The sequence below is a fragment of the Eublepharis macularius genome, chromosome 9 (genome assembly GCF_028583425.1).
Source record: "Eublepharis macularius isolate TG4126 chromosome 9, MPM_Emac_v1.0, whole genome shotgun sequence".
Taxonomy (NCBI): domain Eukaryota; kingdom Metazoa; phylum Chordata; class Lepidosauria; order Squamata; family Eublepharidae; genus Eublepharis; species Eublepharis macularius.
Window position 1 is genome coordinate 23,483,001 of NC_072798.1, and position 26,618 is coordinate 23,509,618.

The 26,618-nt window shown below is 41.1% G+C and overlaps 1 protein-coding gene across 1 annotated transcript in view; it reads right to left on the reverse strand.

The window, feature by feature from the left end:
• CAPRIN2 (caprin family member 2) overlaps positions 1-26,373 on the reverse strand; it is a 38,315-nt gene extending 11,942 nt beyond the window's left edge. The window contains exons 1-11 of the mRNA XM_054988599.1: positions 26,179-26,373; positions 25,108-25,170; positions 21,525-21,611; positions 20,754-20,992; positions 19,556-19,638; positions 17,943-18,107; positions 17,660-17,703; positions 14,213-14,851; positions 12,623-12,739; positions 852-983; positions 545-632 (exon numbers count right to left, since the gene is read on the reverse strand). Coding sequence (XP_054844574.1) covers positions 545-632; positions 852-983; positions 12,623-12,739; positions 14,213-14,851; positions 17,660-17,703; positions 17,943-18,107; positions 19,556-19,638; positions 20,754-20,992; positions 21,525-21,611; positions 25,108-25,170; positions 26,179-26,358 — 1,837 coding nt within the window. The 5' untranslated portion in view covers positions 26,359-26,373. The remainder of the gene's footprint in view (positions 1-544; positions 633-851; positions 984-12,622; positions 12,740-14,212; positions 14,852-17,659; positions 17,704-17,942; positions 18,108-19,555; positions 19,639-20,753; positions 20,993-21,524; positions 21,612-25,107; positions 25,171-26,178) is intronic.
• Between the last annotated feature and the right edge of the window lie 245 nt (positions 26,374-26,618).

The window sequence follows — 26,618 nt, forward strand, 5'->3', positions numbered from 1 at the left end:
AGCATGCAGACAAGAAGGCATCGCATTTAGAACAGTCCGATCCTAAGAAGGCCTAACCAGAATCCTACTGGAGTTTATTTAATGTTACTTACTCCTAGTAAAGCATTCTTAGGATTGCAGTATTGGTCCTTGCTTTCGATGCAGCTAGCTACCAAAATCAGAACTAAGTTCCAAAATATTAAAATGAATGCTAACAATTCAAAGAGAAAGGCACTTCCAAAAGCTTTTATGCATAGTCGTTAAGTTCTACTCTAGTACAAAGCCAGATTAATCAAGAATTCGTTTTTTTCAAATTATACTACTTAAACCTAATAGTACTAACTAGAAGCTTTATGAAAATCAAAGTTATATTACATTCAACATTGCTAAGCTACCCTGTGAAAGACTGCTAGAGTAGTCTTAATTTTTTGGTCAATTAAAATTAATCTCTGTATAGTGCCTCTAAGCCATTTTACCCTCAAGAACAGCAGACAAGAGATTTGTAGAGTAACACACACACTCAAAAACACACACTAGAATGAACCTGTTACCACTTATTACCTACCACTAGAATTGGCTGCAGAATCAATTGGAGGTGCTTGTGATGAACAAATGGCACTTTGTGAGGGTTTATCAAAATCCAAGAGAGACTCCTTGAAGACAAAAAAAGTTCCAGACTCACAAAAATAAACAACTTATTCAGATGTGAGAAGTAAAGGAAAAACTAAACGATAGTGCACTGCAAATTTCAGCAAGCCGTAATAGTCCTTTCAAGTGCTGGAACTGGCCTAAGTTTCGGCCTCACACTTGGGTCAGTTAGGGTTCAGATCCAAACTCATAAACACTTCCAGTGTTAAGCAAAGGAAACTTACTTGCATGAAGTTGTAGGTCCCTTGTATTTGAGTCATAAGATCCTTTAGTTTTTCCCTTCTTAGTACTGGATCCTTTGGAAGACTAGAAGTAGAGCAGAATTCTGTAGCTGGCTGAGGTACAGGCTTTGGCACCTAATGGAATGAAAAGTGAAATAATAAGGGAAAAGACTGAACAAACTACTTAAGGAGGCCAAGCCTTCCAGCAGGATACGTTTACCAAGATCATGTTCCACAGATAGTACTCGGATGGATCAACCTGTATATCTGAACAGGTAAAATACAAAGCATTCTGAGGCGGAGGTACAGAATATCTGCTACAAGTGAAATACTGTCAGATTTTATTGTCAAGACCTTGAAACACTCAATTTTCTACATGAACCTCTCCACTAGATAACCTTCTGTTGAAGTGACTGCTTTAAACTAGAAAAATGCAGACACTTAGAAGCATACTTTGGAAATACTACTTTACAAAACTGCAAGATTCTTAACAGATCTCACCACAGAGTTTATATACACTGCTGATAGCTAGAATGCAAACAGCTGATTTAGTTGTGACCACCCTCGGGGAGTAGAGCATTCCTTGCAAAATAGAAAAACTGAAATACTATTTCAGCATAGAAAAGTCAAGTATAACTTTTAGTCTCCTTGAGCTACTCGAGTGCACAGAAGACCACTACAATATACTATTTTTCACATCAGCACCGAAGTACAGAGCTAACAAGTAATCGAGACTCGAGATACAGTCCTTTGTTTTCCTACATTCCAAACATTCCTTCAGAAAGCCTCCCTTACGTGCAGACAGCTAGGAGACCAATGAACCTCCATCCCTGTTACGAAAATTTCCAATTTTTCTTTACTGCAGTCACGAACCATCCCCAAATCATCTTCCCTTGCTACAGCTTCTTTCTTCTTCCACAGCATGTGAAAAACGTTGGTCTCTCTTTGGAAAATCATATTGCAAATAAAGCAAACTTTTCTTCAATCCATGAAAAACTTGCAATGACAACTTGAAGCTGCCTTTTATAGATCATTGGATCCTATACCTTTGTTCTGTCCAGGGCCCTGGGGAGAGAAAAAGCTCTGTCCTGCAGCTGCTACCCAAGATTCTTGAACTGGAGAGGCCAAAGACTGCAAATCATATACTCTTTTAGGGCATTCAAAAGTAAGTATCCAAATGCTACTGATTTTTCAGAAGCAATTAGAAAGAAACCTGATGAAAGGATTTTGTTTAAAACTGGTTGTGCGTGTAATTTTGGACATTCATTTAAAGTTTGTCAATACCCAGATTTATTGACTGCATCTTTAATACTATGATCTGTTAGACTCTGAACAGATACTAGCTCTTGCAGAGAGTCAGAAATGGTTTGAAAAAGCAATTCTTTGTGGAGTGCCTGCTAACAGTGGCCTCTGCTAAGCAAGTGTTGCAGTTCTTGCTTTGTTTCTAGATCATGCTCACTCTATGAACTCCTCATAAGTGTGTATTAATGTTTGAATTTGGAGTGTGCTTGCAAAGTTGGCCTTAAATAGGTAGATAAAATTTCCACAACTTTTGAAGCCATGAAGAAATTTGGTATTTCCACTTTTTAAGGGAAAAGAAAATACTCGCGGTAAATTTTCTTACAATAGCCAAACATTACTACTTTAAGAATCATCTTAACTCGAAGCAATGGTTCAGTTTAGTTTCTTTTAAAAAATATTTACGAAAGTAGCCAATGTTGAGTGGCAACAGCAAGATGCTTTTTTTTGGAGAATTTTTTTTCTTTATTTAAGCTATAAACAGTAACATAAAAGCTATAAACACTAAATATAAAAGATAAAGAAACAACATTCTAAAAACACACACACACTATCAATACATATAAACATAAAATACCAAACAAGAAAAAAAAAACCTAAACTACGAGTTCCAATTTTCTACACAACAAGCAAGCATCATTTTCAAAGTCTCACTTATTCTATGTTAAATATAAGAGCCCTCTTTTTTCTATTGTTCATGATTCTTAATCCATAAATCCAGATGTCATCAAGTCATCATTATTTATTTCATGTAAAAAGTCTATAAAATGGTTTCTATTCAGTCAAAAATGTAACTAATGTCTTTTCTCTAATCAGTGAAGTAAGTTTTACCATTAACGCAAACTCCAAAACTTTTATCCAGCATTCCTCCATCGCAAGCAATGTTGGAATTTTCCATTTTTGTGCACAGAGTACTCTTGCTGCTGTGATCAAATATAAAAACAAAGTTCCAAAACTTCTTTTCAACTGGCTTTCCATCATTCCCAACAAAAAAGTCTCTGGTTTCAACTGGATTTTAATCTTCAAAATCTTCTGGATTTATGATTGTATCGGCAACCAGAAACTCTGTTTTCTTACATGTCCACTGCATATGATAAAATGTCCCTTCTTGTTTAGCACATTTCCAACATAGATGTGAAGCATCCTTGTACATTCTAGCCAATTTTTCAGGAGTCATATACCAATGATACATTATCTTATAAAATTTTTCCTTAATACTAGAGCTTAATGTAAATTTCAACCCCCTTGTCCACATATTTTCCTATTGCTCCATTAATATGTCATATCCACTATTGTTTACCCATTTAATCACACATTCTTTTACTTGCTCTTCTTCCATCTCAAACGTCAACAAAAGTTTGTACGTTTTAGAAATAACTTGTTCATCATTTGTACAGAGGGCAGTTTCAAATTCAGTCTTGGATTGCTCAAAGTCATGTCTAGTTTAAATCTACCCGAGATTTGCATATAATAAAATCATTGGCAAACATGCCCTTCTGCTGCTAAATCCTCTCTTGATTTAATTTTAACTTGACCTTGAGAAAATTCCAACAGGTCATGATAAGTTAACCATTGAGTTGGACTCACCATTTCCCTTCTAAAATGAGCTTCTTGCAATGATAACCAGAGAGGTATTTTCGAACAAAACCGAAGTTTGTATTTATTCCATACTCTAAAAATGGCACACCTTACATAATGTTGATTAAACTCTGCATTGACCTTATCTTGTCATACCATAGATACCCATGCCACCCAAATCTTAAGTTGTGACCTTCAAGGTCCAACAGTTTTCTATTTTTTTAGCAAAATCCATTCCTTCATCCAAACCAGACAGCTAGCCGCAAAACACAATATCAAATTTGGTAGACCCAAACCTCCTCTTGCCTTTGCATCCTGTAGAACCTTACATTTAACCCTTGGTTTTTTGCCTTGCCATATAAATCTCAATATATCCTTCTACCATTGCTTAAATGGTGCCTCATTTGTCTATACTTCAATTGTCTGAAATAAAATAACATTCTTGGTAAAACATTCATTTTAATAGTAGCGATTCTTCCCAACAACGATAATTGAATGTTATCTCATCTTAACATATCCCTTTTAATTTTGTTCCAAGTCTTAATATAATTATTTTGGAATAACATACAGTTCATATTTGACAGAGTAACACCCAAGTATTTGGCCTTTTTCTCAATTTTAAACCCTGTTTTGCTCTCCAATTTCCTTTGATCCTGTATTTTCATATTTTTAGTTAACACTTTAGTCTTCTGCTTATTAACCTTAAAACCAGCCACTACACAAAATTCTTTCAGTTTTGACATTAAGGTTTTAAGTCCCTTTAAGGGGTCCTCCAAAACCAGCACCAGATCATCTGCAAAGGCACTTAACTTGTAGATCTCCTGTTCCACCTTTAAACCTCCAGTTCTCTCATCTTATGTTCCTGTTCAGGACTTAAAAGCACCAGTATAAATAACAAGGGTGACAACGGGCAACCTTGTCTTGTACCTCTTTGTATGCCACATGGTTTAGTTAATTCCCCATTAACGACTACCCATACTGACTGGGATATATAAATCGACTTGGTCCATTTTATAAAATTCTGGGGGGAAAAGTATACACTCTTGCATTACCATTTGTCTGTCGCACAAATCAATCAAACCCATTTTGTCCATTAAATCAAAAAGCTTTGGGCAATTTACCCTGGAGAGTCTTAATGTGTTTCTCAGAAGACCTGTCTATCTTTGGGTCAATCGCTCCATTCCAGTCCCCCATCAGGCAACAATTTTCATACGCTAAATCTGTTAAACATTCCCCAATTTTTTTTGTAAAATTCAACTTTATTCTCATTCAGAGTGTAGACCCACCACCATTTTTGTCCCCTGTAAGGCAATTTCTACCACCATGTATCTTTCATGCTCATCACTCAGTATCTATTTAGGCTTTAAGTGTGGTTTGATAAACAAAACAATTCCATTCTTCTTTTTAGAATGTGCTGCTATAAAGTCTTCACCCAGTACTTTATAGGTCAGATGCTTAAACATACATTGATTTGTGTATGTTGGGAAAACAGAAGGAGGCATTAATTAGAAATTGTTAAATAAGGAGAAGTTTTTATTATGAGCATTATCTAGAAACAAAACAAAAACTGCAATTCCTCAAAACCTGGAAATATCCATTTTCTCTGTGGCTTCAAGATTTCTGGAAATTTAAGACCTACTTTCCAAGCAACACTAATACACACTCCTGCCACCTCAGGTCACCAGGAGGCACTTGGCTTTTAAAGCAGCAGTGTGGTCTGCAGGCAAGCCTTGCTTGTGGGTTTCCTGCAGTACCCAACCAGCCATTGCTGGAACTGGGTGCTGATGAGATGGTCCATAGACCTGATCTAGTATAGCTACTCCCACACAGATTCCAGAAGTGTGCCTGACCCTACGAAAAACACAGGAATGGTAACTGAGCGGGGAGGACGTGTCATTTCCCAACTGCACGGCTCTTAAACTCTTTCAATTTCACCTCCCCCCTTTATACAGAGGACTCTCCCATTTATGTGCACTTTAGGCCCAACTAAGTTTATTTAGTAACCGAGAACAAGTCATAGCACAGCAATGAGCCATCTTTTAAATCTGCGGAGTCACCATACCACCCCACTTCTCTTTTATAGGTCTTCCTCACCAATTTGAAATAATGGCTACATGTTGATTTAAACATATAATATACCCAAGAGCATGCCATATTAACCTAACCCTGGGTTATATAACGGGAGGTTGAAGAATGGCAAACCCATTCTTCATTAGTTGTAGATTTTCTGGGCTGTATCAGCCCAAACCAACCTTCCTGAGTAGATATAAATTACCTGCTAACATCTTCTCCACACCTTGACATTGAGAGATCTCTGTCTTTTGGTGCTACACCTCTGAAGATGCCAGTCACAACTGCTGGCGAAACGTCAGGAACTACAATGCCAAGACCACAGCCATACAGCCCAGAAAATCTACAACAACTAACGTTCTCCGGCCGTGAAAGCCTTCGACAATATACCATTTTTCATTACTAACATGGAAGACTTCAGATTTACCTCCCTGAAAATCACTCGTACTCACCTAGAAATTCATCCCTTAATAACATGCTTAGGGACAAGCATTCTGCACATGCCTAAAGTATTTGTAGTCTTGGTAATCTGAGCAGACATTGCCTAAGTGATTTTTAGATACAGACCTCATTTTTCTGTACTGAGAGGCAGGGGTGCTTAAGATGGCCTGGATACTACTCCCCCCTCAACCTCCTGCAGTGAGGTGCTTTTCTGTAATGAGAGATCATAAGGCTTAAGACTGCCTGAGCATCACACCTCCTCTTTAGCTAATCTCATATTCAGGGTAGATGAAGACAGGATATGGACAACAGTTATTCACTGATGAGTAAGTAGTATCTTGCATATGCTCAGAGGGCACACATTCTTTCACACAGGCAAGTTGCATCAAGATGGCTTGCAACTGATGATGAAAAACAGGCCAAGTAAAACTGAACATTCTGCTTGTGCCCACCCTTTCATGGTCCCATTTATTTCCAGAGCAAATTCACTTCAGGAGACAGCTTCAGAAAATGTACTCCAATTTTCTGCCTAGTACTCACTTGTCAATGTGGACATTAGACCGGGGGGGGGGGGGAGAAGTGACTGAACAGATCAGATGATTAACTGACAGAGCAATCCTAAGCAGAATTAACTCTTTTTAGGATTGCACTGTAAACTCCAGCCATCTTGCAGCTTCCCTTCCCTTGCCACTTAAAAAAAAATAAAGCCAGACATTCAGAGATGGGGCATGGCACAGTTCTAAGGGGGCATTGCCCCCATATGCCTTTTCTAGACCCATAGTTTCAGGTGTAGCTGATAAATACTTTCTTTATTATTTAGATGGGGGAGGGGACACTTTGACCAATTTCAGTAAAGCCCAGATAAAATAAGAGTGTAACAGTACAAAAAGTTTAACGGTGAATACTGAATATTGATGCAAAATGTCAAGAAATATAGGATGCAATGGGTCAAACACTATTAAATACTTTTCATCACTAAGTCTAGTCTAGTTGACAGCAATTGATCATATATACCCCCACTAATATTTAAGAAGTTCACCTGCTGGTCAAGCAATAACATACAGGAGACAGCCTGGGCGTCAGGAAAGATGGACTTGCAATGTTTCAGTTGAAAAAGAGGATCAAACAAATTCCACAGCTTCACAATTCATTTATTTACATTATTTACAGCCTGCCTTTCACACTAGGACTCAAGGCAGATTACACAGAGTACATTAGTAGAATCTCAACTGGAACATCCAGTGAACAATGCAATAGTACTTGTATAGCAGAATTTGACGCCATTGAAGAATATGCCAACAGAACTGAAGAAAAGCATCTTAACATGACACATTAAATGATGCAAAAATTACACAGTAGGTCCCCTACTTACAGCAGCAGGCAGTACAATCGATCACTAATCAAGGGGACAGCTCAAGGTGAGCCATGTGGTGCGTGTGTGAACACACCGAGATACGTCAGGCACATCACTGCAACCAGATGAATTTCAGCCAGAGGAGCAACAAATACCAAGTCACACATAAACAACTGCCATCAGGGTTTTATGTAGCAGACTAGAGGGACTTGATTCCCACCCCCCATGGATTTAGTTTGTCTAGACAAAAATCATCCTGTTCGTGGGGAGAGCGGATTAGAAATAATATTAATAATTAATAAATAATAATCCAGAAGTCACATGGAACTCAACTGAACAACTCACATCAGATTGTTCTTTTGATTCTTAGACAGAGGCTCTGTTTTAAGCTGCAAGCCAGAATGTCTTAGTAGTACTATTTTAATTCCTGTATTTTACAAAAGTAGTTCCAAGATCCCACACTAATTCGATGTGATCACTTGGCACTTACGGTTAAAATTTCAAGTACCTCCACTTAAGCTCAAAGTTCATCTTGCTACAACACACATAAAACAACAATTAAGACATAGAAATATAAGATTGTGGCAGACAGCTTTTAACTGCAAGATATTAATCATAACACATAAATTTGCTTTACACAGAATCAGTCCACTAACCTATGAAGGTCAACTTCATAGGGTCTCCAGTGAACGTCTTTTGCGTCACCTACCACCTAATCCGTGCAAAGAAGACGGTCTGCCACCGAACTGTGGCCCCTCCCCAGTTAGCAGCAGTAGCAGCACATATACAAGTTACCTACCCTTTCAAAGTATGCCAAGTCTGGCATGATAGGTTACTCAAAGTGCAATCAAAGTTTTAAAGCTAGTATTTTTACCATCAACTTTTGTAAATGCTTGGTCTACAACTTCGTTTTCTTTCCCTAAATATCAAAATGCTAAACAACCACCATAAAGTTGCTTAAAATTATTCCAGACAATAAAAATGTCTCTATAGTATTTTTAACTGAATTCTTAGATCCATGCAGCCTGAGGAAGGTAGTGTAAGAATCTGACAAGACTCTTCCCAAAAGTTTTCTCTGGTTTAGAAAAGCTTTATTGGAAATTTCTAGTATCATGATATTACCAAGAGCAAAAAATTGTCAGGAATGAGGCACAGTCAGATTTCATAAGCATATAACATTCACAAGCTCACCCTTTCCCCGCCTTCCTTAAACATCTGAATTCAAAGGTCTTTCCCAGCTTCAGTAACTTCAGACAGAAGCCACATCCTGGGAGAGTTGAGAGTCCCAGCTGCAACAAACATTACAACTCCCAGCTTCCTGCCCAGTACAGGTACGGCAAGATGCTGCCATCACCTTGACATTCTGCCCTCAAAAATCAGCTCCCTCCTGGTTTCTCGGGGTATTTCTTGTGAAAGTTCTTTAGCAGTCTAGGGGCTTGAACGTCTGTTGATTTAACCAACTCAGCTTGGCTTCTGAGAAAATCCTTCCATTGGAACAGATAATATACAGTATCCCACTTTTCAATTTAGAGTCTAAGATCAGTTCAATTTCAAAGTGGAGCTGTCCTCCCACCATGATAGGAGGTGGGGCTGCTGCTTCAGGGTACCATTGATCAGGTCCTGGATCTTTTTTTACAAGGCTGAAATGGAATACTGGATGTACCTGCCTCAGGCTTTTAGGTACATCCAGTTCTACAGTTCCATTGTTAATTAGATGAATTACTTTGAATGGCCCCAAATATTTCCACCCCAACTTTTTACTTGGCTGGGTTCCTTTGAGGTTCTTCATAGATACATATACAGTGTATCCCACCTTCAACTCCCAAGGGGGGGGGGCGTAATATCTTCTTGTCTGCTTGCTTTTTATAGTCCATTTTAGCCTGTTCCAAAATCTGCTTTATAATATCCCATTGTTTTATATCAGTCCACCTCTGTTGTAATTCGCCTCCCTTCCCTTCTGAATTCGATTCCAATAGGGGCATGAGTTTTCCTTCAAATCCCTGGGTTACTTTAAAGGCGGTGGCTCTAACAGAACCATGTATACTGTTATAGCAGTATTCTGCATAAGGAAGAAAACTGACCCAGTTGTCTTGTTGATAGTTGATACAGCATCTCAGAAATTGTTCTAACATCTGATTTGTGTGTTCACTTTGTCCATCAGACAAAGTAGGATGATGGGAGGAGCTTAGTCCTTGCTACTTTTCGACGTCCTTGTTATTTAGTCCCAGTTACTTTTAGAAGCTCCCACCAGAAGTTGGCAACAAAGCCCCATCAGATATCACCTTGGTTGGAAAAGAATGAAAACGCACAACATGTTGCATAAACAAGCTGGCTAGTTTCTTTGCTGTGGGGATTTTAGAGCAAGGAACAAAATGAGCTTGCTTAGAAAATAAATTCACTCAACTCAAATCACAGTCTTCCCTTTGCTGGGGGAGGCAGGGGGGGAGATCGGTGATGAAATCCATGGAGATGGTAGCCCAGGGTCTGGGGGGAGTGTCCAAAGGTTGCAGTAAGCCTGGAGGTTTGCCCCCCTCCCTGGTTTTTCCCCATCACACACACTTGACAAGTGGATACATATTGAGAAATGTTTTTCCTTATTCCCCTCCACCAAAACTGACGTAGCACTAGGTGTAGGATTTTGACAAACCCGAAATGGCCTGCTAGCTTGTCGTCATGGCATTTTAAAAATATCTTTTAATATTTCTCCTCACAGTGCTTCAGGAATATATAAACGTCCTTGATGGTACCAGCAGCCATTCTCCCCCTTCACTAGCAGTCCCTGTAAAGCTGGCTCCCCCTCCTTTTCAGCCTCTGCTTTCATTCTGTCCAACGAGTCAGAAGGGGGCGGGAGAGGCCTGCAAGACTGAAAGTGGGTTACAACCATTCCTTCCAGCTGGCTGGGGGTGAACATTGTGTCAATGACCTCCTCTTGCTGGCGGGACAGAGCATCTGCAAGGAAAGCTGATTTCCCAGGAAGTTGTTTGAGGGTGAATCGAAACTTAAAGAGAAACACTCAGCCCATCAGAGTTGTTTCGCCCCTAGTTTCCTTGGCGTACATAGAGCCTCCAAGTTTCTATGATCTGTCCACACCACACATGGAACTTTTGCACTTTCTAATCAATGCCTCTAAGTAGAGAGGGCTGGTTTTACAGCAGCTGCCTCTTTATCCCAGACCGACCAATGCATTTCAGTGTCAGAATTTTTTTATACAAAAGCACAGGAGTGCAGTTCGCCGTCATACAACCATCTGACGCCCAATACCACTGGGAACTTGGCAGTAGGACTAAGGATAAAAGTTTTTTCCTCTCAATGGCCACCCATCCTCACCAGAGTTAACTCAGTCTCATATGTACACGGGGTTCCTTTAGCTGGGGACCCATCCATTTGCTCAAACTGGAGCGGCTCTGACAGCTTAATCAGATCCAGTCCCAAACCTGTTCTGGGCTCAATCAGGGCTCAAACTCTGATAGGAGTTCTGTCTTGGTGATAGGGATAAAAAAACAAAGCTCCTTTTGGTCTCACCATAGGCGGCACTGTGTCTCCTAGACCTGCTGGCGGATGCCGTTCACAGCAGGCCCCTGGCTTTTCCTACCAGTTCACGTCCTCTCCTCCACTGCTGGAGGAGAGAGGTCATCCCCAGAGTTCTTCGGCTCGGTGCTCACTCCTGCTGCCATTGTTTTCTTGCTGCTTGGCTGCGCTGCCCCTCTCCTCTTGGAATGGCTTGGTCCAACCCTACTCCAGCCCCTGGGCATCGGGTCTGTTTCCATTGGCACCTTTTTTCCACTAGGGCATTCAGCTGCAAAGTGGACAGATCCACCACATTTTAAACAGCACCCTTGTTCCAGCCTCTCCTCCTCTCCTTCTCAGTCAAGTGGCACAGTCCTCTCCCTCTCAGCCTGTAATCTTCATCGGGGAAAGTGTCTCCCCACTCTCACAGGAACTCGGCCGCTTGCACGAGGAAGTACCCTAACTCCTCTTGGTCTCCTTCAAAGGGGGGTTCTAATTTCCTCTGGCCCCACAGCTGCTGGGGCAGAGGTGCCAGGCTCAGGCGAGTGGGTTGTGTAGGCAGTCTCACTGGCACCTGCCTGTCCAGCAAATTAATCTGCTGGCCTGGGGGTCCTAGTCCATCTGGAAGCACTGGGGCTGCTTGTTTGTGGGGGGGGGGAAGGATGGGCAGTTGCTGACCAGCTAGGTCCCCCGGCTGCTCTGGTTGTAAGGCTGCCTGTAATAAATCTTGTACATTCCTCATGAACATGTGTATATCACATCTCAGCTCCCCCATCTTAGACTGGAGTTGTTCTTCGCCCACAGCATTCTCTCTTGACGTTCCCCTCTCCATGTCCTCCGCTTCTTCCTCCACATTCTGGAAACATTACTCCTGTGATCAAACCCAGTCTGAAAACCAGGCTCCTACAGCGCTCCTCCAAGTCCCTCCCCCTCCTGGCCAATGTCACTTCAGGGGTCCATCCTTGTGGGGTGCCTGCCGTCCAGGTGCTGTAATCCGTCCTCCGCAGTGAGATTTCATAAGCATGTAACAATCACAAGCTAACCCTTCCCCCCCCCCTTCGTTAAACATCCGAGTTCAAGGTTCTTTCCCAGCTGCTGGGAACCAGCATAGTTTTAGGACAAATAACTTCAGACAGAAGCCACATCCTGGGAGAGTTGAGAGTCCCAGCTGCAACAGATAAACGTAACATTACAACTCCCAGCTCCCCCCCCCCCCCACTCCCAAGTATAGGTATGGCAAGAGGCTGCCATCATCTTGACAGGAAGCAACTTAAACACAGTTCAAACCACCAGAAAACAAATGGAAACAAAATTTGAAATGAATGTCTAGGTCCTAGTCATTACAGTGCTACAGCCTTCAAAAAGGCAGTTGAAATTAACACTCTTTTGCAACAGTGCTTGCCCTCTCTAAAGAGGGGGGGGGATCAAGAATACTTTTCATACAGAAACTATTCTAGAGGCTTCAATTTAGACTGAATGTTCTAAAACATTCATTGATTGCATCGATAGAATCTGACTAGCACACCTGCATGATGCTTGGAAGGCTCCTAGGCAGTTTACAGGATTCCCCAACTGACTGAAGGCTCTTTTTTTTCCTTACAGCTTCAATGCCTTGTCCACTTACTCCATCTGTTTTTCCATCCTACGTAAAACAAGAATTCCATTCATTAGAACATGATTCCAGCAAGCCTTGGAAGCCAAACGTTACCCAAAGTGCTAATACAAGAATTTGTACTCTGTTGTGCCCTTGCGTTGCTTACTGGCTAGATAAGACCATCACCGGTGAGAAAAAACTATACTAATTTTCAGGCAAATATACCAAAGGAGAATTGCAGAAGTGCCACCAAATTAGCTTCCTCTGGGCAACCTCATCACCACCCAGTGAAATTTTACTTTACCCACTTGGTTCATGTCGCATTCAGGCTTCTGTTTGCGTTCTCGTCTCTAAGGGAAATATTGAAAAAAAAATGTTTTACATGTAGAGACTGACAACATGTAGAGACTAGGCATACCGAGGGATCTGGCCTCTACCATTTTATATCACTACATCTGCAGCTTGCCTGCCCAGTCCTAGATGGCAAGGGAATCATCAAGGTTTCCCGGTGGGTGGGGGATGTAATGTTTGGGACTTGGAGAACTGACTATTATTGATGAGGTTTTCATTCAAGTGTATGAAACTAGAATTGCCCCAAAAGTAGCTGAGTATTGTTTATCAGCAAGAAGTCGGTGTTGGAAGACGTTAGTTAAAGAAGTGGCTAATGCCCCTCACTTCTCAATTCTGTACTGTGGCAGTCTAATGCCTCTCCATTTTCTCATCTCTTCTCCGCTGTGGCTCCATAAAACAGTTTGACTACAGCAGCACCTGGTTGAATGGGGGGGGGGATATACCTTCTAACAGGAAGCTCCCCAATTTGTTTTTCAAAATCTAAAATCTCTTCGGAGACTAGCCAGTGACACTGAACTCTCCTCATCCATCCCAAAACCTTACTTTACTTACAAAGCAGCTTCCATCATTCTCCTCTCTATTTTATCCTCACAGAAACTCTGTGAGGGAGGTTAGACTGAGACTGTGTGACTGGGCCCAAGGCCACCCAGCAGGCTTTCATGGCTGAGTGGGGATCTGAGCCTGTGACTCCCAGATCCTAGTTTGACACTCTAACCACTACATCACATTACATGAATCAGACTACAAGGGTTACAGTCCTCTTGTTCAAAATGCACTTCCCGTATGACCAAGCTAGCCTCAGAGCGGACTTCTGAGGGAAAAAAAACCCTGATGAGCTGCTACTGAATGAAACCACGAGCAAGGTTTAGCCACTCTACCATGCTAGCTCTTAAAAATATGGAGTTGGTAATAAGGCCCTGAACTAGGTTCTCATAACTAGAAGTCCTGGGGTTTATTCGTGCAGAGTCAACCAGTTAACTTTGCAGCCTTACTTTCATTCTGAAGGTGCATGCCCTTCACTCTCTAGATAATGCTTCAGGGAGGGCTGTGTAGGGGAGCCGCCACTATCTCCCCTCGTTCAAAGCTGGACAGTTGGGAAAGTCACCTGATTATGTAGGCCACTATATGTACAACACTGTATAGGATACTATTGGTTTTATACGCACTCACATCTTTGGGTTCCAAGTCAAGTTTGGGCCCGGACGGCTCCTTTAGCACAAGATTTGTGGCTCCCCAGACCTTGAGGGGCTGTGTCTGCTGAGGCCCCTCAGGAGTGACCCAGGTCTTTGGGGATTGTGTTTTTGGTTCCATCTCATCTCCGATGTGCGCTACCCAAGGCTTTCGAGGGTTCTGTTTCTGTTGCTCCACCTCTTCTTTAACACATGCACCCCAAGGTTTCACAGGTTCCAACTTCGGTACAGTTTCCTCCCTTGTTTGAGTAACCCAAGTTTTCCCCAGCTCCTGCTTTTCCTCTGGCTCCTCTTTAAGTTTGCTTGTCCAAGATTTGGGAGAATCCTGCTGATCCCTAATCAGTGCTAACCAAGGCTTTGGAACTTCTCGCTTGGGATCATCTTCTTTAATTTCCCAAGGCCTTAAAAGTTCTGGCTTCTTCCCCTGCTGCCTTATGGATTCCAGAGGCTTTAGAGATTCTTGGTTTTGCTTCTTCTGCTCCTGTTCTTCCATATCAACAAGAGTTTCCCAGGACGGGGAAGGGTTTTTCTTTTTACTGAGTTCCACTTCCCAAGGTTTTGGTTCTTCAGCCTTCTTGATGGAGTAGTCAGCTTCAGGCAAGTAGCGCCTATTAAGAAACTATACACACCAGAGACACTTAATTGCTCACTAGCAAAAATCCCATTATTAGTACAATTTGAGCTAAATTTACAGTCAGACTAGCCAGAGCAGCATTTAATGTCAGAAGTTCCCTGGGAAGCCAAGTGCAACCCATCAATAAGGAGTCATACATGTGCAGCTAGCCATTTTAATGTAACACTTCAAAATACAACTTGCTCCCAGAATCACTCATTTGTTTGCAGACGGATTTACCACTACCTGCCCTCTGCTGTCATATTTATGCATTTCAGCCCCACTTTAGATCACACTTACTGTTGCTGGAAGGGCTGGCTGTAATAGAATTAGGAGCATTACTGGCCACAACTAATGAGAGTTTACTGGGCAACTGAAGCTCTATAACCTCAAGTATTAGCATCACTGTACTCTGCCTGAGCTTTAATTAGTCAGAAAAGGCTCTTCTCTATTCCTCTATATACATCAGCATATTTAAGGCTGCTAGTTGCTGTGGAGTTTATTTGGATAGTAACACAGAATATAAATTTTGATTTCTAAAACATTCCAATATTTTAACACTCTCCTCTTTGTTCACTGGACAATGAATGAGTATAAATGCTGAGACATATTCTGAAGTCCAGGCGTCAACAGAACTCCCCTCCCACTGCGAAACACATTTCCCACCATGCATTCGCAAAAACCACCAGGGCAAGGGCAAGATCAGTGCATGAAAGTAATGATTAAATAATTTTCTTCCTGATTATGAGTTTTTCTTGGAGTCCCAGGGGATAAGACTGAAGTGGCAAGCAGGGACAATGGCAGCATACCCTGAGGTGGGGCAGCTGCTGGGATCCAGGGCTTCTGGGTGGGGTCCACCTTTTCTGCCCCTACTCACCTGCTTGTAAACCCTCTCAACACCAGTACTCCTAGCTGCACATGGTGTCCAGTACCCCAGGCAAAGGTGGTGCTCCCAGCCACATGCACTGGTCATCCCTACCGAGCAATGCATGCCTGTGGTGCACATGATGTGAACTGTAGAAAATGGAAGGGGCTCCAAAGCTGGTGGTAACGGGTCCATGGGTGGGAAGGACCACTCAGGCTAGAAGGGGGTACAGTGGCAAACAGGGGCTGGGCAGTCTCTGCCCAGGGCTCCCCACAGCCTTGAACCAGCCCTGTGCCTGATCCAAATTTTATCTTTAAAATGCCAGTGGGAGATTTGTCTGAGGATCGCCCCATTGACATATCTAGTTTGTCTAGGCGTTTGAGAAGCAGGCAGATGGATGTATGGAAGTTTCCTCCTTCTTAGCTCACATGAGAAGCAACTGTCCAAACCTATCCATTAACCATTAGGAGAGTGCAGCATCTAAACTAAGAGGTGTGCAACATTCAGAGGTTTGTTTTATATATCCAAAGCAGCCTTAGGAGGCTGAAATCTGAAGCAGAGCAGAGGCTTGATCTTTCTCATACTCAAAGACATCCCACCTTACCAAGCAGCTTTGACTCAGTTTCTTCCATTTTCTACATCAGGTTTGCAAGTATATATGCCTGCTGGGCTTTTTTCAATTTCACAAACATTTTTCATTTTCTGCAATCCACAATGCTCAAAGTAAAGAAGTTCAGAATCTGAATCTACAGATCTTTCAGATACAGATTCTAGAACCAATTATGCTAGAGTTTAGGGAAATACATATTTTTTTATATACCTGTCCATTGAATACTGTATGATACTGTACCTATGCTATGTGACATATTATTGAACAGTGACACTTTCATGTAAGAAGTAGCATTACGTTCAGGTATTTAATGTTAAGAGATTTTCTAAGCTTTAAACAAATCTATCTATACAACAATGCTGAAATCCACATATTGTTTAATTCCAATAGTAAAGCATTCCTTGTTCATTATAATACTGATAGTAAGTTAGAAAACCAGGAATAAACTGAAAATAGAAACTAAAAATTAAGTTAAGCAAAAATCCACAACAACCATAAGTTAAGCAGAGCTTGCAAGCTGCTACATTCAACAGCGGGGTATAATAAAGACACTTACACTTTTAAGTTTCATATATTGAAATCAATTGCATGTATCAAAAACTTAGCATTACATGTATTACGTAGTAAAGTAACCTCATGTTTTTAACACGCATTGCTTAAGTTCTTTTTTTCCCACCAAAACTAGAAAAGTTTTCCATGGCTTCAGAAGTGTCCAGACCTTTACATTTCTCCATGCTTCAGTGAAAGTTCCCTGGGTAAATCCCTTTTTTCAGTTTAATCCCACACTTGCTTTAATCCAACACTCGCTTTCACATGTTACAAGAAACCTTACTATTTAAGCATTTCACAACATGTATTCAATCTGTCCACTGATACATGGAAGTTAGTCCAGATGTCACTTTGCCATTTACCAGTCTGATGTGTTAGATCTACAGAACTCGTAGTTTTATATTTATGCTACAGTTTCATTCTCACTTCCTATAGAGCTTTGATCTCATGTAGGTTTTCACTTCTTAGCTAGCTCATATGGTACAACCAGGAATAATTACTTCCAAGGAAACATTAAACATGGTTATGCCTGCAAAAGGTTGACTACTTGGTTTAAGAACCATAAAAAACCTACATTTTCCTCAAAACCAAGAGCAAAGCATCCACTCTGAAAGTTGTAAATATTTGAAATCAGATTTAGTAATTGTCTTTGCATCAGCAATTGCTAAATGCTAAATTTTGTGGGGAAAAGTCACTTTTTCTGAGTCACTACAGCAAGATGACAAGCTGCCCTGCGTTAACTAACACTATTTACATTAGAAGTTTTGAACCATGTCCTTTAGTAACTTACCTCTTGGGACTGTATCTCGGACTGAGCACAATTCATTTGAGGTTCTAAAAAAAAAAAGTAATTTCAGTTTAAGTATTTACGAAGTCGAGACATGCCATAAAGTCTTGAGCAAAGCAAGTATATCCAACAGAAAGCTAGACCAGATCTAAGCATTCACTGAAGAATGTCTGGAATTTATTCAAGACCAATAGTGGGGAGTGGGTTGCAGGGTACTCAAAGTGATAGGCAAGCGAGATTCCAAAACTATGAGGCCAACTACTGATCACTTAATATTAGAAGCTACCTAGTTCTTTGACAGACTCTGGTTTTGACAGCTGTCTTATTTTTTCAGGTCTTCTAGGCATTTCTTCTTTCAATTCTTCTTTTTCCGGTACATTACAAGGAACAGGAATGTTTTCAAAGTAACCAGACTCTAGCAGCTTTGATAACAGATCCTTCAGGTGCTTATCTAAAGTAAATGAAAACAAAATTTAATGTTATGTACGTTAAGTGGTTAAGGAGAATGTAAAGATTTGTTCAAATGGCTGTTAAAGCAATCATAACTGATGATCTCCCAAACAGGAATACTCCAGCTGCTCTGCAGTAGCAGAGGCGAGAAGAGGACAGTGTTGCCAGCCAGAGGTGTGGCACTAAGGAGTTATTCCACCTTGACCCAAACAAGAAAAGGGGGACCAAGGAAGTTGGAAGAAAATAAATTAAATTATTAAAAGTGTCTAAATAAAAATATGAATTAAAAGCTTTGCAGCGTCGTTGTTTTTCTCCTCTTTTCATTGTCCTTACCAAGCATGAAAAGACCAGAGTGACCCCAGGTGGATAGAAACACCTGTCAAAGTCATCTTCTTGTTCCAAAAAATTGATCTCCCTCTTTGTCCTCCCTCTTATATCTCGTCTTTTAAACCTAGCTTTCAGAATGAAATCCATGACTTATTTTCCTTAATGTACTGAACCCAGTATGTATTAAATTTTAATTGCTGAGAGCTACTTAGGAAACAATTTGTCTGAAAAGCCCTAAAATAGGTTGCAACCAACAATAAATTGGCATGCCGTGTTGACACAGGGCATACAGAAAAGGCCATCCAAATTAATACGCTTAAAGTTTAAGCAAACACTCTTTCTAAGAGATTTGAGATATAAATAATTTAGATGTTTTGGCTAGAGCCATAAAGATTAAAAAAATAGCTATACATGTGAAGATACACTAGTATGAAGGGCATGAAAGAGTTTACAGAATTTTAAAAAGTAAAGGCAACTGGCAATGGTGTGTCAAACACCCACAGAAGAAGTAACCACATCATCCCTGCCTGACGAGATTTATACTTTCAGATGTGACAGAGAAAAAGAGATGACTATGGAAGATATTTTGCCCAATGTGCTCATAAGAAAAAATTTTAAGCCAAATTCAGATAGATTTGAGGGCCAAGTTTCTTACACAATTCATGCTCAAAGGCCATACATCCACAATTTTCTCCCTACCATTAAATGACTACTTCAACCACATGCTAAAATTGGAAAAGAAATTATTCCTAAAGCTCTGGCAACTTACTTATACTTACATATTTATAGCACATTTATGGCTGGAACGTGTATGCAAACATAATACATCCCTATGGTTTGCTATTACAGCCACAGGTGAGTAAATTCCTTGACCTGTTAGAGGAATTGCTTTTCTAGTCCTGAAGAGAAATCTATAATTAGTAAGGCGGGGTGTGCCTTAATTGGTCAACAACAGCAAAGACTACACTTGAAATATATCTTCCAAGGGCTAACAGTTTCTTAAATGGAATAAGAGTAGTCATCACAAACATGTGATATAGCAGTTTGAGTGGTTAGGATAGATGCCAAATTAACAAAACCATAGAAAATACGAAGGTTTCTTTTATGCAGACAGATACTTACAAGTTGTCCCAACCACTATCTTTTCACTGCCTTCCAGTAGGTCCCAGAAGTAGAGGGATGATTGTTCCATTTGGTCTTCAACACTTAAAAGCCAAAAACAATGCCTCTTGAAACACTTCAGACCAAGTCAAGAAGATATTTTAGGCAGCTGGTTTGATGTTACAGCAGTGGCAAAGTACCATCAACATTTTTGCTCCTAAAAAATGTCTAGAAGCATTCCAGCAGTGAATAATAACATCCTGTATCAACTTACATTTCAGACATGCATGTCAACTTCTAGATTTTCAGACTTATTAGAGATCCACCTTCTCCAATGTAACTATTCTTATCACCACATCAACCCTTAATTCACAAGAGAGGACTGGAAATCCAATCTTGAAAAGTTTAACAGTTCAGACCGCCTGTAACTATAAAATGTGTTCATTTGCAAGACTAATTCCAAGCTGGACAGACACTTTAGAAAACAAGAAATAGTGAAAAATGTTTTTAGGGGAATGATTATCACAGGTAAGTATTTTCAGAAGGAAAGGTTGATATGCTAATGTTTCTGTGAACACTAGTTAAGCATACTGATGCAGGTTTATTATTCTAGCAAATTTTATTGCATTGGCTGAGCTTATGATACTTTTTGTACCTTTCAGAATTCTAATCAGGCTGGTTTATCTAAAATGGCTGCTGAGGAGTGGGGGGAGAAGCAGGCTCCTCCTTGCCACCTGCGCTCTGCAAAGGGAACAGCATAAGTAGGCAGACAGCACCTGCTCCTCCACACTACTGGTGCTTGCTCAGTCCGCAGGTGAGCAGCAACGTCTGAGCTTGCTTGTTCGTTCTGGCAAGTGACCATTAACAAGGGAGAAGCAGCAGCAGCGGCGGCGCGGAGTGAGGAGGATGTCCCAACAGCAAGCACTTCTTATTCAAAATATCCCACCGCACACGTTGATTCTGCACACGTTGGATAATGCACTTCCAATTCTCTTTATAGATCATTTGGAACGGATTTTTCTGTGTGTGGAACAAAAAATCCACCTCAAACGATTGATAAAGTGCATTGAAAGTGCATTATCCAACATGTGCGGAATCAGCCACTGAGTCTGAAGCCAGCAGAATAACTCTCAGTAATCTGAAACCCTACTTGCAATCCGCCATACGCCTAAGTGCTACAACACATCTTCAAAGTTCAGCCAAGGTTCCTTTGACTTACCTAAGGGTCTCACTTCTTTCTGGACATGTCAGTTTTGCAAACTTAATGAGGTAGTCTAGTTCTTTAGAAGGCAAGTAGATCGCACCATTCAAGCCAGTTCTGAAGTCTTTCTGCACATGTTCTTGAGTGAAATTCTGCAGCACGTACTGGACCTGCAGCACTGTGCGGAGCTTCTTCTTCTCTGCTTCAAGCTTCATTATATTCTCCCTTCTCTGAGCCTTCCTCTGTGCTTTCAGCAGCTGCAGCAACACAAGAATAAGTTGCCCAAACTAGTCAAGTTCAGGACACACATTTGATCAACAGGAGAACTGTACTACATGACAAAAGTGGGAAGGTAGCTCTGGAAGAGAGACGTGGGGATTTCAAAGAACACTTCCTCCTATATGGAAGAGTAGTATGATATATTTTTCTCAATTTTTTGGAGCCACCCTCTTTTTGATCAGCTAATCATAATAATTTTCAGAGGCAACAGCTATCTGAGAAGTAACAGTACGTTGCACCAAGCCGGGATGGAAGAGAATGTGTTTAAGAGAAGTAAAGCAATTCCACACCAGAAGTCCTAGCACTTCCCACAGGAGAGGATATCCTACAGAGAAGACCAAATCCAAAACCAGCTTCCCCTGCCCACATGCCTGGGAAGTCTAGACCTCCTCGTATCAGCAGTTGTCATGACAACAGCAGGCGGCCCATCACTCCCGCGCCCACTCTCACACACTGTGGCACTTTAGCCAACACTGACCCATTTCAAGATCAGCAATGAGGTTTACTCACATCTTGACTAAGCCCGGAAAATGTCTTCTGAAGTTCTTTAGCGAACTCCAAGTTATGAATCACTTCATCATATTTTTCCACTGCTTCCTGTAAACAGACACAGATATTGTGTTTGGTCAAGACTTTTTTACTCGCTATCCAACTAGGCTAAAGAAATTTGCTGTGTTCCAAATATCATTAAAGGTTTGTTTACATATATTGATTTGAGCACCCAGACTACCTCCAGCAGGCTGTTCAGCACCATTTTAAGGCAGAGGAGAAAAAAGAAAAGCCAAGGAGTTACACAAGTCGTTCAGCATAACATTTTCATTTGCTTCCAGCTTCTGATAATCATAAGACACTAAAAACCAAGGAACAGCTACTAAGTGAGTTAAGGCCACTTAAGCAGGATATAGTTAGTTAGTGCTATAAAGTTTCTGACACTTACAGCTAACTATGAGAAGGTGCATGCAAAAGACAGCACAATTAAAAACTGTCCTAGCAGAAAGTTTTAACACTGCATAAGTTAAGAGATGACGAAGGAAGCTTTGACTCTCAGAAGCTTATCTTGTTGTTTCTAAGTTGCCACTGGACTCAAATCTAGCTGTTCTGACAGATGGGAGTGTTATAAAAATCAGAACGCTATAGATATCATATTTCAGAAGCTAAGCAGGGTCAACTCTGGATGGGAAACCATCAAGGAAGTTCATGATTGCTATGCAGATATAGACAATGGCAAACCACCTCTGTCCATCTCTTGCCTCGAAAACCTTACTGGGTCGCCCTAAGTAGGCTGCGACTTGACAGCAGTTTTCACCACCAAGTTAACTAACAGATGGAACGTTCTTATAAAAATCAGAACGCTGTAAGTTGACTGCAACATTCCCATTGTAAGATTCCTACCTAAACAATTATAGAATAAAATGGAATAGGTCATCCATGTCTAATATGTTGCTCTTTGCTTGCTTATTGTGCTGTCTGGGAAGGAACAGAAGTGTGGGGGCAGTGTACACCCTGCACCCCAAGCCTAGCTAATATATGAGCATTGTATTGATACAAGATTTGGTGGAACAATTTGTTTTACACAGCTTGTTCCTCTAACTTCTCTTCCCCAGGCACCTCAAGCTGGATATGGCTTATGTAGCCCATCTCAACTTGTTTCCAACAGGCCTATGTATAGCCATACCAAAGACTGTCATCTTGCTTAAAACCAGAATGTCATCCTACCCTGCCAGGGAAGCTCCCATTAGTCTGCAAATTCTTAGCTTAAAGTCCTTGGTTAAATATGGTTTTAAAATTATTTTGCTTCCTTCACAGCAATTTCTTGATTTAGCACTGCATCAAGGAAAACGGATCAGCCAAAGCTACACCTATAAGGCTGAAAGTGAACACCCTGACATTCTCATTGTCAGTTTGTATGTAATAAGCCTTGCCCATAGAGACATCTATGGAAGTTGGGAAAACTACTTTCAAACCACACTGCTAGCACAGTTACTTCAGTTGATGCATCTATGCTATCAGCTGCAAGTGTTGCTTGTCTCCACTGACAATTTGCACCAGAAGGGGTCAATCAGAAAGGCCATGGCCATATAGGCATACCGTGTTTTTAAGTTTGCTCTTGGACTTTGGAATTTTAATTTTGAAGTCCTCCAAGTAGCCATGAGCACTTTGCTCCTTGAACTATAGACCGGTTAGACCCTGTTGTTTCAGTGTAGATCATATAATGACAGAGGTTCCTACCCTACAGAAAAGCCTATGGACTGTTTGAGGAGGTCAGGAGAGCCCCCACGCTCTTGGCTTTCTGCAAACAATTCAAAACCAAATTATTCAAAAAGGCTTTTTACTCAGATAGGAGGGCGGTATTGTACGGAGGGGGTCTCGGATGTTTCGCTAATGAGTTAGGAACCATAGATTTCACTGTTAGGTTGCCTTACATATTATCTGTTGCTTTAAATATGTACTCCTATATACTACTTGTGCTTCATGTTGTCTAATGTCAGTCCTAGAATTGATTATGTTCTGTTTCAGCAATTCTTCAACCTCATATTGGATCCTTGCTAATGCTATGTCTTTGTAAACTTGTATTCATCTGCCCTATGACATTGTATATGGAAATGTCCTTGACACTGTATGGAAATGCCTGCCCTTGTCCTTGCTACTGATTGTACTAATCTCACACTACATAATCCGCCTTGGGTCTCAGTGAGAAAGGCAAACTATAAATGGCATACATACATTAATAAATAAATAAACAGAGGTAGAACAAGCAAAGACCAAGGGGAAACCTTTCTAAAATACAGACTTATACTAACTCATCCACGGCTATTACTGTACATAGCACTGAATATTTTGTTAATGAGTGCAGCTACTCAAGCCTGCCATTCACACATATTACATGCCAAAATGGTTAGCTATCCTGCTGCTTTAATCCATTTTTGTACAATCAAACAATTCAGTATAGGAGGAGGACAATCAAGTGTGATCTCAACACAAACGTTACTGGAAGTGAAGTATTATTCCTAAATAAGCACCATTACGGCTAAAAGCCTGAGTCAGGATGAAGTAAGGCACATTACATTTACTGTTCTCACTGAAACGGTAATTAACCTGCTTGGTAAGTCCAGGAGTGGCATATAGGGCATAGTACCAACTAGGCCATAACTGCATGCAACATATAATAAAGCAGCCCCCTCTCTTGGATTATGCAGGAAACTCATAACAGAGGCCAGGGTACATGAAACATACTATGATTAGTGAAGGAGTTATAATACTGCATGTTCCCACTGTTTCCCACCTTACGCTGCACTTAATTACACCTACAGAAACTTTAGCCACAACCAACACTAAACTTGGTTTCAATATTCACTGCTGAAGCCAGCTTCACACAGGACCACAGGAACTTATGCCAGATAGGGAGCACAAATCTCCATCCTGCTTTTCAGTGTTTAAGTGTGGAGGACAGAGACATGAAGACCCAAGTGGGCCTGAGCTAAGTCTGACCTGCAAGACAGGATGTTCCTGCGACACTGAGGCAGGAATGAAAAGCTTACTGCTGTAGACTCATAGTCTCCCAGCACTACCTTCTGAAACCTGTCTGTCTCACAGGGCAGAAGCCACTGTGTCCCAAGGACCATCATGGCCAAACAGCCCAAAGAGATACCATAGTTGATAGTATGGAAAGTACCTATGGGGATGCACTTCACCCATCTGCTGCCCTGTGAAGATAGTTTAGGTGGCCATGTAGGTCAGCAGTAGAACAACAGGATTCGAGGCCAGTGGCACCTTAGAAACCAACAAGATTTTCAGAAGGTAAGCTTTCGGAAGTCAGAGCTCTTTGTGTCTGAAGAAGGGAACTCTGACTCAAAACCTTACACTCTGAAAAAGCTTGTCCGTCTCAAATGTGCCACTGGACACAAATCCTGCCCTGTGAAGGTTATCAAGCAAGCCAACCCAGGCAGCTTCAGTCCCAAAATGAGGCCAGATGCTGCAGTTAAAAGGGGTCAACTGTGTCAATGAACTCCTCCGTGAAAGGGGAGATATAAATGGCAACATTAAGTCAGATACAACATTGTACAAGAACACACACATACAAAAAAAACCTTACCAACTGATCCTGATTGAGAGACTCCCCCCTTTTCAAGCGATCTTTGTAGTCTTCTAGTTTGAGCTGAGGATATATATTAAGCCAAGACAGAATTAGGCTTCATGTAAGAATGGCCTTTTCTCTTATAAGTGGTTGGGGAGGGATTCGGGTAGCAGAAGAGAACATTCCAAGTGCAGCTCAAACTTAACTTACATGAATGCCATTAATAACCAACCTTCTCTGAAACTACCAACTGTTGCTATGTAGCTCCCCTAGTGTAGATATTGCTAGGCAGAGGGAAAGCACTTTATTTATTAAATCTAGTAATCTGAAGTTAAACTGTTCTGAGAAAGTGCCAAGCCTAATTTAGGCAGGCAAACGTAAGATTTTCAAATATAGCTCAAGCAAGAGTTAAAGAGTATTGTTTAAGACTGCAAGCACTGCTACAGTCCAAGTTGCATAAAGGGCAATAGAGAGACATGACCAGACATCATCTTATATGTAAGGAGAACATAAGTTTTTTGATGGCAGAACTTCCTATAATAAATTCACAAAACCAATAGCTAGCCACTGTTAAGAATTTGAAGATTTTTAAAAACTGATATAGGTACTATTATGAGACAAATCAAGGGTTAGCTTTTCATGAAGAGCTGTGCTTCCTAGTTCTGGTAACCACTGCAACCAGACTGCAAAGGCACCGACTGCAGAATTAAAATGAAACTGGCTAACCAAGCATGAAGCTACTTGCTTGTATGCACAGTTCTTCATACTGACAGTAACGCTGCATGGAAATTCAGCATCACAGCTTAAAATGACCCACACTTTACATCAAACAAAAATTGTAAACCAAGCTGAGGAGACACAATGGAGAAAGCTCTTGATAGATGCAAACTTTATCATTTCTAACTGCTTATCATATGAATGACTTTAAACACTAGCAAGTATCCTAAATTTAGCAGCGCACACAGCACGTTACAGAATTTTTAAAGAAAAAATGGACAGACGGAGGGATGAAGGTGAGGAAGTGAACATCTTCGTAAATCTATTAATACCTCAAGTGCCACTTCTGCTATATCAGAAGGACAAACATACCTTCTTTTTTTCAATGTTCCTGATCTTGTGTTTTAGGCAGATAAGCCCATTATCGATGTAGGTCTCATAAGCTTGTGATGCTGTAGTTGCAGAATTCAAAGTTGCCTGCAGGGGGCTCAGAGGAGATGGGTTATTATCACCAGGTGAGTCCTGGGTCACCTGCTGCTTGGCTGGCTTCATGCTCTTCTCCTCCCGTTCCTCAGAATGGCAAGAGGAAGGGCCACGGAGCGGGGACTGTGAAAGCTGCACCATTGAAGCGGATAAGGCTGCAAAGAAACAGGTGTATGGTTTAGCTATCTTCTCACCACAATGATTGTGGCATACATTTTAGGACTGCTTTCACATTCGAGAACAAGAATATTTGTCAGAGATGCTTTAGGCTGATCCTGCACTGGGCAGGGGGTTGGACTAGATGGTCTGTATGGACCCTTCCAACTCTA